Source organism: Schistocerca gregaria, chromosome X, assembly GCF_023897955.1.
Source record: "Schistocerca gregaria isolate iqSchGreg1 chromosome X, iqSchGreg1.2, whole genome shotgun sequence".
In the NCBI taxonomy this organism is placed as follows: Eukaryota; Metazoa; Arthropoda; class Insecta; order Orthoptera; family Acrididae; genus Schistocerca; species Schistocerca gregaria.
This window is the reverse complement of record NC_064931.1, coordinates 34,951,715-34,968,267: the sequence shown is the minus strand read 5'-3', so window position 1 is coordinate 34,968,267 and position 16,553 is coordinate 34,951,715. Positions and strand designations below refer to the sequence as shown.

General features: G+C 43.6%; 1 protein-coding gene across 1 annotated transcript in view; it reads right to left on the bottom strand.

Annotated features, from left to right (window-relative positions):
• The window catches only part of LOC126298156 (histone-lysine N-methyltransferase 2D-like), a 989,658-nt gene that overhangs the window by 381,993 nt on the left and 591,112 nt on the right, over positions 1-16,553 (bottom strand). Inside the window, exon 6 of the mRNA XM_049989466.1 lies at positions 14,254-14,323. Within this exon, the coding sequence (XP_049845423.1) occupies positions 14,254-14,323 (70 nt within the window). The remainder of the gene's footprint in view (positions 1-14,253; positions 14,324-16,553) is intronic.

Here is a 16,553-nt window from a genome sequence, read left to right as displayed (position 1 = left end):
GACTGCACTGTAGTTCCTTCTCTAGATTGTCGCACAGATGGCAAAATGGTAGATATCGAAATAGGCGACGGAGAGATAGAGAAACAATTAAAATCGCTCAAAAGAGGAAAGGACGCTGGTCCTGATGGGATACCAGTTCGATTTTACACAGAGTACGTGAAGGAACTTGCCCCCCTTCTTGCAGCGGTGTACCGTAGGTCTCTAGAAGAGCATAGCGTTCCAAAGGATTGGAAAAAGGCACAGGTCATCCCAGCTTTCAAGAAGGGATGTCGCACAGACGTGCAGAACTATAAACCTATATCTCTAACATCTATCAGTTGTAGAATTTTGGAACACGTTTTATGTTCGAGTATAATGACTTTTCTGGAGACTAGAAATCTGCTGAGTAGGAATCAGCATGGGTTTCGAAAAAGACGGTCGTGTGACACCCAGCTCGCGCTATTCGTCCACGAAACTCAGAGGGCCACACACACGGGTTCACAGGTAGATGCCGAGTTTCTTGACTTCCGCAAGGCGTTCGATACAGTTCCCCACAGTCGTTTAATGAACAAAGTAAGAGCATATGGACTATCAGACCAATTGTGTGATTGGATTGAAGAGTTCCTGGACAACAGAACGCAGCATGCCATTCTCAATGGAGAGAAGTCTTCCGAAGTAAGAGTCATTTCGGGTGTGCCGCAGGGGAGTGTCGTAAGACCGTTGCTATTCACAATATGTATAAATGACGTGGATAACATCGGAAGTTCAGGGAGGCTTTTTGCGGATGATGCTCTAGTATATAGAAAGGTTGTAACAATGGAAAATTCTTCTGAAGTGCAGGAGGATCTGCAACGCATAGACGCATGGTGCAGGGAATGGCAATTGAATCTCAATGTAGACAAGTGTAATGTGCTGCGAATACATAGAAAGAAAGATCCCTTATCATTTAGTACGATATAGCAGGTCAGCAACTGGAAGCAGTTAATTCCATAAATTATCTGGGGGTAGGCATTAGAATTGATTTAAAATGGAATGACCATATAAAATTAATCGTCGGTAAATCAGATGCCAGACTGAGATTCATTGGTAGAATCCTAAGGAAATGCAGTCCGAAAACAAAGGAAGTATGTTACAGTACACTTGTTCGCCCGCTGCTTGAGTACTGCTCACCGGTGTGGGATCCATACCAGATAGGGTTTATAGAAGAGATAGAGAAGATACAACGGAGAGCAGTGCGCTTCTTTACAGGATCATTTAACAATCGCGAAAGCGTTTCGGAGATGATAGATAAACTCCAGTTGAAGACTGCAAGAGAGACGCTCAGTAGCTCGGTACGGGCTTTTGTTAAAGTTTCGAGAACATACCTTCACCGAGGAGTCAAGCAGTATATTGCTCCCTCCTACGTATATCTCGCGAAGAGACCATGAGGATAAAATCAGAGAGATTAGAGAACAAACAGAAGCATACCGACAATTCTTCTTTCCACGAACAATACGAAACTGGAATAGAAGGGAGAACCGATAGAGGTACTCAAGGTACCCTCCGCCACACACCGTCAGGAGGCTTGCGGAGTATGGATGTAGATGTAGATGTAGATGCGTGGACTAAAAGAAGGTAGTTTGCTTCATTGTTCGCTTTATGCGAATATAGTTTTGAATTAGCTACAAAAATGTCAAGAAATACCGATTGTATCATCACCTTTTAGTTCTTTAATTGGAAACATTCCGCACAGAATGCGCAGACCAAAACTAGGGTTTAAATGACATTTTCTTAGACTGCTAGAATTTGATTCATACGTTGTCAGGAATATTGTAACAGTGCATGGGATGCATATCCAGTCAAGTTTTGGACACAATGTGCCCTCGTTTCGATACATTTCTTGGCTCGATGTTTAGATGCTGGTGACACAAATCAAGACCAATTTAACCACAAGAATTACCATCTGAAAATGATCTATTATTGAAACATATTGTTGCTCAGGATTAAAACTGGTTCGTTTATGATAATGTGGTACGCCTAAAGCAATGAGCCGCGCATTATTATCTCTATATTCACTCAACACGGCACGTGCGATCATAAGACCATTCCGATTCCATTCCCAGATGCTAATTAGCAGAAAAGCATTCTGAACGATAATATATTTGTCTCAGCTTTTCTAATTATTCACTATAGCTCGCCTTATTTCAGCATGGTGTAGGGAAACGGAAATAATAACTTGTTAGCGCACATTTTGGAGACAGGTTTTACAATTTTTAAAAGTAGCCCATCACATGATTCAGGGTACATTTCTTGACGAGTATCGATTTGTATTCGTTAAGAAATCTCTACACTCTCGTCACTACTAAACAAAAAATTCAGAAATCGTGCAGACCTCTTTGAAAATTAAATATTTTCGATCTTGCCTCATCGGAAGTCTAGACAGACAAGAAGTATTCAAAAATGGTTCAAATGGCTCTGAGTACTATGGGACTTAACATCTGAGGTCATCAGTCCCCTAGAACTTAGAACTACTTAAAACTAACTAACCTAAGGACATCACACACATCCATGCCCGAGGCAGGATTCGAACCTGCGACCGTAGCAGTCCCGCGGTTCCAGACTGAAGCGCTCAGAACCGCTCGGCCACTTTGGGTGGCAAGAAGTATCCAAGAAAGAGCTGTGTGAGTCTTTCGTAAGCTTCTCCTAGTAGAGAATCTATAGTTCCCCAGTCTTCTGTAGTGGATTTAAGTAGGGCATTTTATTTCCACGCTGTAGGTTTTGTGTGATGATTTAACCTAGTGTGGTTTTCACAGACACGTCAAAACATCAGACCAACATCACTAAATCTACGGTGGGAAATATTACATTTGATACCAGAAATGGTCGTCATACGTTAACAGAACGTTTCGTGGAAAATATCATATATGTCACTTTGAAGCTTTTCCAAAAGAAAGGAAATAGAAAACAGATTTGACAAGAAACCATAAAGTAAATTGGCTGAATGTGATCAGGCATGTTGTCAAGCAAATTTTATAAAGCAGGCTGTACTGAATGTGATGCAACTAAAACACTTAAAGACTTCTAGCGGTTAAAGACTCATAGGATGGTGACTAAAAGTAGATACAATGCCGTCCCAGGTAGGAAGTAAAAAATATGGATTATATGAATTTATTTAAGAATAGTGAGTTATACCAGTTTAATTAATTTCAGTATGTCAGAAAACGAATTGACTAACTGATGTTTAGTATCACGTGCCGTGCAGTCTCAGGAATATTCCTTTTGTCCAAAAAAAAAAAAAAAAAAAAAAAAAAAAAATGCTTTCGGAATTATCGGTGTCACTTAGAAACGATTTTACCGATGGTTTCTATTTAGACAGCTGACAACAACGGGTGTTGATTCACAGTTCGTACAATAAAAGATGTGTGAGACTTCTAAGAAATCTTCCTTTCTATAACACACGGACTGAAATATTTTGTATGGTTTCGAACGGTGTAAGAACTAATAAAATGTGCCTAAAAAAGTGTTTTAAGAGCTTGTAGTATCTGTGTAGCTTATTTGTCCACTAGAAAGTTCCTTAGGTGTCCTAGGATGCATTATAGTTAGGAAGATAGGAAGGATAGGAGGAAAGAAGGAAGGCAGGTTTTATCTCCGGTCGACGACGAAGTCAGTAGAGACGGTATTTGAATTAGTTAACTAGATATGGTACCACACAGTTCCGTATTGTTTTCGTGAAGAAGTGATCACAGAGCCCAAAAAGCAGTTGCGGTGCAATATGCGCTGAAGATTATCAAAAAGAATAGAAAAGAAGGAGCTATTAATCTTGGCTACCACTAGTTAGGACGGAACGATAACGGAAAGAAGTCCATATATTGTTAAGCGGAAAGCGTTTCCCACGATCCGTCTACACACAGTTGAAGGGCTGAGCAGCAGAGGCAACAGAGAACATTGCAAAATTTGTCTAGCTTCAGTGGTACCGCTTCACAGGGCATCAGGCGGCGTAAAACGTGATAGTACGAATGAGATGCGCAATTTAAAAATGAAAACACAACCATTCTCACAAGTGACTATCATCATAAAAAAGGTGACTGAGTGTATCAGTAGCAAAATTGGAAAGTAACAGTTATTACAACGAAAGTTTTATATTACGACATAATGCAAATAGGATTTGTGCAGTATATAGCTACAGCTCCAGATTATTGCTCAAGTAATCGTAACCCTCTAGGGAGCCTGCAATGATGACGAGTCACATTGCCGACTTATAATGTCAAAAAGCTGCATGTGCGGCTGAAAATTCAGCATATAACAATTTTAAGACTACAGAGTCCTAAAACGTTCAAACTTTAGTGCAATCATATACAACATTGCATAAAAGAAATTCTGTACTCGTATTTTACATTGACCAGTTAATATGGAACATTCCTTGTAACATCTGCCATTTCCAAAACTTATTTTGATGTTTTGTTCTAAATAATGTCTTTGAGTGTGATGTGCTTTGTAAGCCAAAATCTAACTCATAATGTAGGCGTTCAGTGCAGCACCCACAACTGTATTTCAACTTTAAATATCGAAATGGTCTACCAAGGAGTGAAGAAGATTCTATAGCCGTGACACATATAAACTAATTTTAAGAATTATCGTAGCACACATTTTTTTAAACTTTATATAATTAAATACGTGCAACACTGTAGCACTACCTCTGATATGATTTCATACGTCTGCACATATTGATCAGTCAACTTAAAAGTTTTGTGTAAGTAATTTACGAACGTGAAATGGAGAGGATATATTCTTTAGAGGCCGTTTTGTAAGTGGCATTGAGACTTGTCTAATATAAACCTGTAATTATTAATATTTAATGAGTTTTTTCTCAATAGTTATTTTTTAAAAAATGGGTGAAACTGAAATATGTTGCACAGGTGTTGGTGACGTGTTGAGGGAGGTTCTATTTATCTTAATTTTTATCCTACCAGAGATATGGAAAACAGTAATGAAATATTACGGAAAATAATATACACGGTGAAGCGAAATTCGCACACTCGGGCTTCGCGGGGCGACTCCTCACATGTCAGCGATAAAAAAATCTCACTCACTATATTTCGTTCGGCGAGTGCATCCGGCAGAAAAAGGACGTTAAAGAGTGGCAATCAGACAAAACTGTAACCACATGTATGGTAACTACCTCTGTAAGAACATATTGGCTGTGCTTTATAGTTGGTGTAGTGGACGGAGTTTTGGGTGAGCATGCAGGAGGTCGAGGGTTTGATCCTGGGCTGGAGTGCTTTTTCTTTATTTGCTAATTTCATTCGAACATTTCATTCTGTTTCTTAGATCACATGTATCCTAAATTTACAACATTTTGTAACGCTAAACGTAACAAATACGTGGTTAGACAAATAAGAAATAGGACAGAATAACTACAAAAACAATACCAATTTCGAGATGTTAAAGATGGTAGCACAGAGCCATAACACAATATCTACTTGTCATTTATACCACATATAATACGAGCGCTCAGGTGTCACACATTAGCAATCAGTGACAGTAATAATGTCTATATTAATGACCACATGACCGTCACAACAGAATACGTTGTCCTCACAACAACAGATGCTCAAAGCTTCCTGCACGTCCAAACATTGCGCAACCCACCATATCACACTGCTCTGGACCCTCCGCAGCAAAGCTGCGTCCACAGTAACAAGAGCAGCATGAACACGCGCTACTAATTCTTCCACATTCGTTGGCGGAGTAGAATGCACTTGCTCCTTCAGGCGTCCTCACCAGAAGAAATCCAGCGGATTTAGGTCAGGTGAACGATGTGGCCATACAACTGGACCTCCATGACCGACCCATTTCCCTGGAAATGTTCTGTCCAAACACTGTCGCACATTAATTTCAGAGTGTGGGGGTGCAACATCATGTTGGAACCATATCCTCTGCTGAACATGTAGTGGAACATCTTCCAGAGCATCAGGCAGAAAGTTTGAGAGGAATGAATGATACGTTCGTGCAGTCAACCGGTCAGACAACATGTAGGGGCCCGAACACTTGTCGCCCAATATTCCGGCCCAGGCATTGATACCAAAGCGAACTTGATATCGAAGGTCTTGGGTGATGTGTGGGTTAACCTCACACCAGTGGTGGGCATTGTGCATATTGAAGATACACTCACGAGTGAATGCTGCTTAATCCAACCATATTTCGGTGTTCATGAAGTCATTGTTGGCTTCCTGTTGTCGTTGGAACCATTCACAGAATTGCATCCACTGATGTCGATCTACAAGCTGCAGGTGTTGCATGAAAGCACAGTGGTAGGGGTGCACGTTGCTAGTCCTGCAGATAACGTAAGACCCTAACGAAATGTGATGGACCTGAACGAGGCATGAGTAATAGTTGGTGCTAATCTGTGCGACCATAGGAGGAGGGCACAAAGAAAACAGGCTTCGCATCTAGTAGATGAAGTGGTGCAAATAAATTCACTCCCGTGACGTGGAAAGGGCTTCTTTCACTACTGACCAATCTTCCATTTCTACGACTGTGGTATGTAAGTGCAAATGTTTTCTAGAGGACCCACCGCAATCGCTGTTGACGATTAAGATGCCAGATTCCGTGACACGTGGACTACATTTACCAAATAAAGAACATGTGCCTCAACCCAGGATCGAGCCATCGACCTCCTGCATGCTAACTCAAAACTCTATCCGCTGCACCGACTGTACAGCACAACTAAAATGTGCTTACAGAGGTAGTTACCACACATTTGGTTACTGTGTTGCCATACTGGCACTCTTTGACGTCCTTTTTCTGTCGGATGTACTCACTTGACGAAATTTTCTGACAGACATTTTTTTTTATCGCTGGCATGTGATTAGTCGCCCTGCATAACCCGAGTGCGCGAATTTCGCTTCACCCTGTATACTTCGAGGGCGTTCACCATTTTCATTCATATTATTACTATACGCGCCCATACAATGTACATAAAATACAAGATAGTCTAAGGGTATATCCAGTCGATCGACTGAGGCAAATCTTTAGTGAATAAAATATCTAACCTTATTTTTAATACACTTATTTTAACATATAATACAGTTGATGTAATGTAGTTAGGTCACTGTCAATATTCTCTCTACAGTAACAGGAATGTGATCATATTCAAATATTTTTTAAGGTGGCAGATTATTTCTGATAAATGTCTAGAATAGCACATCTCTCTTGTTTTCCAAGTTGAAAAACAGGCTAACAGCTTTTAATTCAAAAAGCATATGTTTATTACACACTAATTATTCGCTACTTCGAATTTTCAGGTAATACCTGACTAACATCCACAAAGAAGCTACCATGCAAGAAAAGTAAATCTTGGAAACTGTAAATATTAGGTGAGTTCACATTGTATCTCGTCGTAACAAACGCAGAAAATTGTTATTCGCTGTTAGGTGGTTTCTTTAACCTCGAACTGGGTGCTGTAGTCAGTTTGGCTGTTATATTTTTACTAATCTGACGACATACTGTGCATCTATTTCTGCAAAGAATTTGTCCTTCTTACGATATGTTTTGTCTATCTCTAGGTCTGTGATAGTAGGTCACACCAAACAATGTGTAGTTCAGTTTGAATGGTTTTATTTCTTATGCGCTCTTGTTTCTGTTTTATTGCAGATCTGAGACGAAGTTAGCGAAACGCGTGATGTGTGGACCTTCTTTAAACTAAAAAGGAAGTGCGATGAAGATGGAATATTTCAAAAATTCCGTAAGCAAGAAATGCCACACTGAGAGCTCTTAACTATCGATGTGTAAAATGTGTAAATAACCTATATTTACACATTACTGCTGCTTATTTACTATATTGTGGTACAAATATAGAGAAAATAAAGGAGATGAGAGCATTAAGAATAATAATCAGTGGACGAGGGAAACGTGGGTACTAAATTCCAAATAATCGCAGAGTTACTACCATTTGCACTTTGACGTAATATTCTACTGTCTCTATTTCCTCTACATACTTAGTTTTCTTGCACGGGTACTAACAATTTGTTACCTGATGATGACCTAATAACTCGAATATCACTTCGCAATAAATTAAAAATATTGGAACAAAGCTTTGTTTGTGTGCTTTCAGCCTTAAATATAGACCAGTTCACCAACGAAGCGACCAATAATCCATTTAAATAATAATTTATGACTGCTGCCAACTGACAGCAAAATTTAATAACTCCCATTTCCTTAGAACACTCGCAGCAATGTATCAGTGTTCCAGAAATATCGAAATTATTTGTGCTATTCTCTAGAGCGCATTGTATTGAACTTATAATGACAATTGACTCATCATACTTTATCATTACGTGTGTATCAAAGTCGGATTCGATTATATCATTGTTGGCAACCACGAACACAGGACCATGATTTGATGCATTTTGTTTATAATGTAATCAGAAAGAAGTAGAATTATAATTTGTTAAAGTAGAGAATGTAGTTTGTAAATATATATGTAAACATATATGGTTAAAATATAACAGTTAAACAGTTATTTAAAATGTTGGGCAGTGCTGATAATAGACACTGGATAAATGTTTAATAGTCACGAGATGCACAACTACCGCCTTATTGACGCGTTTCGAATACACTCATCTTCAGAATATCAAGTGAGGGAGACGAACTCATTGACTTGCTTTTCTGAAGATGAGCGTATTCCAGACGCGTCAGTAAGTCGATTACCTTACGTCTCGCTACTATTAAACATTTATGCGGAATCCATATCAGCACTGTTCAACATTTTAAATTTTATGAAATTAACGTATACGTTTTTCATGACTACATTTCGAATCTTGAACAATTGTTGCTCTGAATTTAATCCTTTATAAATATCAGTTTGTTAAACTACTCCGACAGTTATGGTTTTTATGTATGTTATATGGGCACATATGAATAGTGTATGTCAAAACTGGTGATTGCCTCCTTAGTATATTTTTTTCAATGTTCAGAGTATGTTACGACGACTTTCCGGATTTAGTGCAGAGTGAAAATCACAAAAAGCTCTCTTACATAGACTTTTAAAACCTATTAAGTACCTATCCCTGACGTTTGCTGCATCTGTTCGAAAAACCCTTAATTTTTAATTTGAAGAAATAATCTCAGGAAAGTCAAGAATCAGAAACTAGTATTTAGCTATTCTCATTGCCACTTATAACACAAACTCTGATGAAAAAATTTAGTTAAATCGGTGCGAAGTGGGTTCATCAAAGCTGTCCTCTTACGCTTACAGACAGTGTACTCTGTGAGTGTCCCAGGTAAACAGAAGTGTGTCTCCGCTGGGGACCGTCAGTGCGCAATACGCTAGTAGCTGGCTTCAGTAACGTGCACTGTGTGTGTTGTGGTGCGAACCTCTGCATGCCGGTAGTGTCCTTTGTTCCAAGAGCGTAGTGTGTACCATTCACAGACAAAACATCTAACACAAAATCTTCAGAATAAGATGCAACAAATTCTCTGGTGTTATTTTACACAAGCCGTGGTTTTAAGTATATAACGAATGTGCAACTGAAATAAGTGCAATAGGACAGATGTTTGCAAGAAATGCGACTTAAGTGAGGCTAAGAGAATTTTGAATTTACAGAACAGAACAGATGATTTTCTGGCAATAGTCTCTCGGACTATTTAAGGTTTGGTGCCCACGAGACAGACGCCGCTGCCGCTTTGCTTTGCGCAGGTGGGGAGCCTTCACAAGCGGGAAAACTGCTCGAGTTCTGCAGTCGAAAGCTTCGTTCCCTTCATACCGTCACACCATCTGTATTTTAATTTTTATATCCGCTGTACTCAAACTGCTGATTGCGGCCACGTCGATACGCGAGGCGTTCCCATAAACACCTGTCCCTCCTGCCGCCAGAGGTCCACGAGTATTTACTTTCAAGTGGCCGTACAAACGAATCATGTGCGTGTAAGGGGATGTTTTTTAGTATTTGATTTCATTACTCCCCCCTCCCCCCCTCCGTCCCACACAACATACCCATCCACAACCACACACACGACATCCACGCACAGACAAGTAAAAACTGTGTTTGTGAAACACAAAAGTTCTCCTCCACCCAGTTTTTGTACACCTGTTGGAATAAGATTAATTGAAATGTGACTTTTATTAGCTAACGAGAAGTAGTGGACAAAATTTAAACGAAATAACCAGTTTACTGATATCATTCACAGAAACGTGTATGTATCTGCAAGTGATAACTTGTTCTGTGAGGGAGCTGCACTGCTTCGCTAACACAGTGCTATCGAATCGACATCTGTTGGGCCCGTAACATTTCATTTACAGTCTCGCAAGCCGAAGTTAAGCATTGTATGCTTTAACATAAAAATAATTTCGAAAACTGACGAAGTACATCTTTGCTTGCATTTCTTACAAGTCTGCACACAATGAGAACATTTGTTCCTTGTAGGAAATAGTAAGTGTTATATGGAAATCCGGAAATTTTCTCTACGACTCGAATATTATATGACGTTTCGAGCCTGCACCGCGATATGCTGCACTTTTTAACGAAATATATCGGCTAGACACCTTTCAGCCATTATTACAGCGGTTCGGACACTAAAGCATGGGTTGCTAGCAGGAGGGCAGATTAGGCTTCAACTTCCCGTCCGCGACGATGTCATTAGGGACTGAAAATAAGCTCGGAATGGGGAAGCAGGGGATGGAGAACCTTCCTCGTCCATTCCAGAGGAACTATGCAGGCATTGCCTTAAGCAATTTAGGGAAATAGCAGAAAACCTAAGAACGGGGGTTTGAACTGCCATCCTCTAGAGAGCGAGTGGAGAGTCTCAACCAGTGCACCAACAAATTTATTCCTTAAACACGACGTTGACTGCGAATGCGTCATAGATGATATAACCTGGAACAAATATTTGTTATGTTGCTTGTATCAGCTGAGACGCACGGGCAGATAACACCCTTATCGAGAAATAAATAAATGTAAAGTAATTCGTGTAACGAACGTACGATTTACCCGAACAACAGCGGAAACATCTTTGCGACAAGAACGTAAGAACTGACTGCAATGCCTGGAGTATTGGTTAAGTCACTGAAGTCGCATTCAAATCGCCACCCGAGCACCTCATTCTTGGTTTTCCAAGTTTCTCTAAATTGCAGAATGCAAATGCAGCGCTAGTTGCTTCCAAATGGTTACGGTTATTGCCTTCTCCTAACCGAGCTTGTGCTAACTACCTCGCCGTCGAAGGGACGTTAAGCCATAATCGTCTTTCCTTCGCCTTAAATCCCAAACCATTGTCATGGTATAAGTATTCTGTCCCCATCCAAATTTAAAATTATGTTCAGCACGCTTCACTTCAATATCAGCAGATTGCCTATATTAAAGTACAGGAACCCCTAAGTTGTGCAATTCGTTTACAAAGATCCTATTCAAAGAAAGATGATTCGAAGAAAGCGGATGAGCATTTTCTTTTAAATAACTTAATGTATGCGTCAGTCGACGCAGATTATAGGCTTCGCTTGCCTTCTCTCGGTCTGTCATAGAATTTGCTGAAAATTTTGCTTACGCTATCTTCACTACCCTCCCTTCCTCAAAGCGCAGCAGAATGAAAGGAGCACTCCTTCGATGCCCAATAATAGCCTCCCATTCAGGCGCATGACATTGAAATTTGGCTTAAAGGTGCCTACAGCCTTCCTCTGTAATTGTGCAGTAGCGGGTTACCCTGAGACTTCATACAGGAGCTCGACGACGCTTCAAACAGTAAAGTGTCGACACTAGGGAAAGAAAGCTCATAGCTCTGCAGTTCATATGACGAGTAATGTGGATTTGGTGGTATGGCATTGGAACCAAATTCCACCTAATTCTGCTCAACGCCACTGTGAACGTGTTTCGCGATTGGAGGCTCTTTACAGCCAATCTTACCCAAATTTCATTTCTTCTTTTGATGTGTTTGCGATGGAGGTCAGAACGGCGACGCCCATTATTGAAATCACGCGGTGTTCTTACAAGAGGCCGACAAGAACGTTCCAGAATCGCGACGAAAAGGCCTACTTGATGGGGATTACACTGGGGCGTTGGCTCCCACAGATTTCGCGGTCGAAAACGACAGTCTCAGTGCGATAAACAACATGACGTCATTGACAACCTTTGATACTCTGATACCCTGGGACGTTTCAACCCTTCTCTAAGGACATTGAAAGTGATCGCACCCGTTTGGAGTGCAGGACGACAGCAATTTTTGCTCTAGTATACAGACTGGAGCCACTAGAGACCGTTCAGAAACACAAAAACATACGACGTAATTTAAATGTGATTTGAAGCAGAGAAATGTGCTTATTGTTATCGAGCCCACTTGTTTGACGTCCTTCTGTGGTGTGATAACGGAGGGGTGCGACATCGAAACACGGACGAATAAAACAGCAAAGAGCGCCTCTAAGGTCTGTCAGTTCAACAAAACATTCGGTGGCACCCTTCCACCATTATTGAAAATTTTAAAGGCGAACGTGTAGAGAGACAACATTTAAAGTAGTCCGAGATGACAGTAGGTAGGCTGCTGGAATCTCAGGGGTTTCGAGAGTTTGCAGATACTTAGGACTACTTTACTGGTTGACTCTGGACACGTTCATTTTTAAAATTCTGAATAAAGATGGCCCGGTGCCACTGAGACTTTTGCCAACTGGGACAGCCTAGAGGGACCGAATGCCGTTTTATTCAGGCACGTGTCAGTGTCGCAGCTCCACAGGCGGATGCCAAATAGGACTGTTGAAATAGCATAAAAACCATTTGCTGCTTCAGATCACGTTTAAATCCCGTCGAATGGTTTTGATCGGTCCCTGGTGTTTTCAGCCTATACGCGAGAACAAAAACTAGAGTCACGCTGTGCTACAAAGGGTGTGACGACATTCAATGAGGGTGCAGCTCCTCAATGTCCTAAGGGAATGTCTTGCTGTTGCTCATCGCGCTGCAAACTGTCGTTTTCGACAGAGAAATGTGTGGGAATCAATGGCCCAAGCAAAGAGGCCTTTTCGTGGCGACTCTGAGCGGGAGAGTGACTGCACGTTTTCCTCGGCCACTCGTAGGAAAACATTGCGATTTCAGCTCTGAGCGTCGCGTTTATGACCTCCTTTGCAGGAGGATCAAAAGAACGGGTGAAATTGGAATAATGGGGCCTGTAATGGCATTCCAGTCTTGTGACACGTTAAACGGTGGCGTTGGGCAGGATTGTGGTGAAATTTGGTGCCAATGTGACATCACGTCACACGAACTTCCGAGGTGTGGGCTTTTTTTTTTTTAGCAAGTGTTGACACCTCGCTGTTTGGAGATCGCCGAGCCAAAAGGTGCCGTCTCAGGGCGCCACGCTTTTCACCATTACACAGGAACGTCGTAGACACGTTTGAGGCAAATTTCATACTTACTCGTGGCAGTGGGAGAAAATTACGGGGTTTCGAAAAAGCGATCCTTTAATTACGTTGCGCAGTGTGCAGATGAGCACGAGTGTAAGTAGACGAGTCATTACTAACACTGAAAATGGTGTCAACATTTTGACGAAAGACACGGAGCATCACAGCGGCCCGCTTCCACCCAAAATACCAGTAATCGAACGAAATGTAACACTCTTACGAAGGACGAGGTGCTTCACTGTTTGGACAAACTTGGTCAGAACGACGGATGCCAAATAGACCTCGAACACGTAAATACGTTAACTTGTCGGGAAAGATCGATGTCGACTGTCGACTGCAGTGAACGGGCGCTTAACTCGACGGGTGTTGGCTACTGTAGGCGAAATTTGTCGGCCGCGATGCTAGGGTGGAGGCAAGAAGTGTGCGGGAGGCGGCGCGTCTGGCTCGGGGCAGGCTGCAGGCTGCAGGCTGCAGGCGGCGCGCTGCTGCGGCGCCGGCTGAGGGGGCGCACCCACCTCCCGCCAGGCGGCGCTGGCGCAGGCTGGTGACGCCGTCGCCGCTCGTGGGGCTGGCCGCCTCCTCTTCCTCCTCGGGGATGGTGTACACCTCGCCCGGGCTGCGGTCCAGGAAGGCCCCCGGGCAGGGGCCGGCCGCCGCCTCGGGCCCGGGCTGAGCGCCGCCGCCGGCCTCGTCGTCGTCGGCGTCGTCGTCGTCCTCCTCCTCCTCCTCCTCGTCCAGCTCCTCGCCGCTGCCGTCCGACTCGTCGCTGTCTTCGGCGTCGGAGCCTCGGGCGTCCCGCGCGCGGGCCGCGGCCTCCTGCTCGGGAGTGGGAGCGGGTGCGTGGGCTCGGGGCGGGGGAGGCAGGGGAGGTGGGGGCGGCGGGGACGCGGGGGGCGACGGGCTGGGGGTGGCGGGATACTCACGCTGGCGCTCTTCGCCTCGCTGCGCCGGCTCCCTTCTCATATCCTTGACGCGCATGTGCGACTCCCACGCCTGCAACACACATCGAAACACTATTTTGTTTTAATAGGGTACAGACAGTTAATTGAGCACCAAAATGCGAATATTTACGTCTATACCTTAACTATTTCTACATTGTAAGATCACAGGTTAATGTAAGCGTGAGATAAACCATTCCAAATGTGAAATGCTGCTACATTAATAACGCGTGTAACCGCCAGAATGCTGAATGGAAGCATGCGAAGGTGCGTGCACTGTATTGTACAAGTGCCGGATGTCAGTTTGCGTGATGGAGTTCCGTGCCTGTTGCACTCGGTCGGTCAATACAGGGCCGATTAATGCTGTTTGTGGACGGCGCTGGAGGTGTCGTCCGATGATGTCCCATATGCGCTCTGGTGGTCCAGTAGACCGAGGGAACGTGTCGATACTCTGTACAGCCTGTTAGATTACAAAGGCGGAGTGTGGGCGATCGTTATCCTGTTGGAAGGCTGACCCCGGAATGGCACCACAACGTGTCGAATCGTCGGACTGACGTGCAAATTTGCAGTCAGGGTGCGTGGGATAACCACGAGAGTGCTCCTCCTGTCGTATGAAATCGCACCCCAGACCGTAACCCGAGGTACGTGTCCAGTGAGAATAGCACGCAGACTGATTAGTTGCAGGCCCTCGACTCGCCTCCTTCTGACCAACTCACAGCCGTCACTGGCCCTGAGGCAGAACCGGCGTTCATCAGAAAACACAACAGACGTTCACCCCGCCCTCCAATGAGCTCTCGTCTGACACCACTGGAGTCGCAAATGGCGGTGGATTGCAGCCAGTGAAATGCACGCTGCTGAGCGACTGATTAGAGCTGTCCTGGAAGTAACCTATTTGTAACAGTTAGCTGTGTCACTGTGTTGTGGATTGCTGCTCAGATAGCTGCTGCAGATGGAGTACGATGCGTCAGAGCCATACGCCGAACACGGTGGTCCTTCCTCTCGGTAGTTCTATGTGACCATCCGGAACCCGGTATTCTACCGACCGTAGATTCTCGTGACTACCCTGCCAGCAATTGTGTATAGTGTACATTCCTGCCAAGTCTTCCTGCAGTATCTCAGACGGAACATCCAGCTTCTCGTAACCCTATTACACCATCTCGTGTGATGTGTTGGTGTTGATAATGACAGTCTTTATTACCATCAATTCACCAAGTCCAATCTCAAAGGTAACTAACCCTCGCGACCACTACAGCGCGAATTTAAAGAAAACCTGATTAGCATCTTCATAGTGGCGCCACTCTTTGAATAGACATCATCTTTCAAATATACACACACCAAAAAAAGTTTTGCGTCAAACCAGTTCCCAGAACTCCTGAAGATAGACGTTGACTGTGGATACTATATCACAGACGCAGTTCCTTCGACAATTCAGAGATGTCACTAAACCCACCGTCCGCATCTCGTGGTCGTGCGGTAACGTTCTCGCTTCCCGCGCCCGGGTTCCCGGGTTCGATTCCCGGCGGGGTCAGGGATTTTTCTGCCTCGTGATGGCTGGGTGTTGTGTGTTGTCCTTAGGTTAGTTAGGTTTAAGTAGTTCTAAGTTCTAGGGGACTGATGACCATAGATTTTAAGTCCCATAGTGCTCACAGCCATTTGAACCATTTTTGAACTAAATCCACCTAAAAATATAAACAACCATGCATGAGCAGAGCCTATTAGACGGTGCGGGTCCGACAGCCGATCAGTTCCAGTCATTACACCAGGAAGGAGGTACACGGCTCGTGTTGTCTGTAGCTCAACCATGGCTAGACGGTCAATACCGCGGTTCGAACGCGTCCGCATAGTTACTTTGTGCCAGGAAGGGCTCTCAACAAGGGAAGTGTCCAGGGGTCTCGGAGTGAACCAAAGCGATGTTGTTCGGATATGGAAGGAATACAGAGAGAGAGAGAGGAACTATCGATGACATGCCTCGCTCAGGCCGCCCAAGGGCTACTACTGCAGTGGATGACCGCTACCTACGGATTGTGGCTCGGAGAAACCCTGACAGCAACGCCACCATGTTTTTCGTGCAGCCACAGGACGACGTGTTACGACTCAAACAGTGCGCAATAGCCTGCATCATGCGCAACTTCACTCCCGACGTCCATGGCGAGGTCCATCTTTGCAACCACGACACAATGCAGCGAGGTGCAGATGGGCCGTACAACATGCCAAATGGACCGATCAGGATTGGCATCACGTTCTCTTCACCGATGAGTGTCGCATATGCCTTCAACCAGACAATC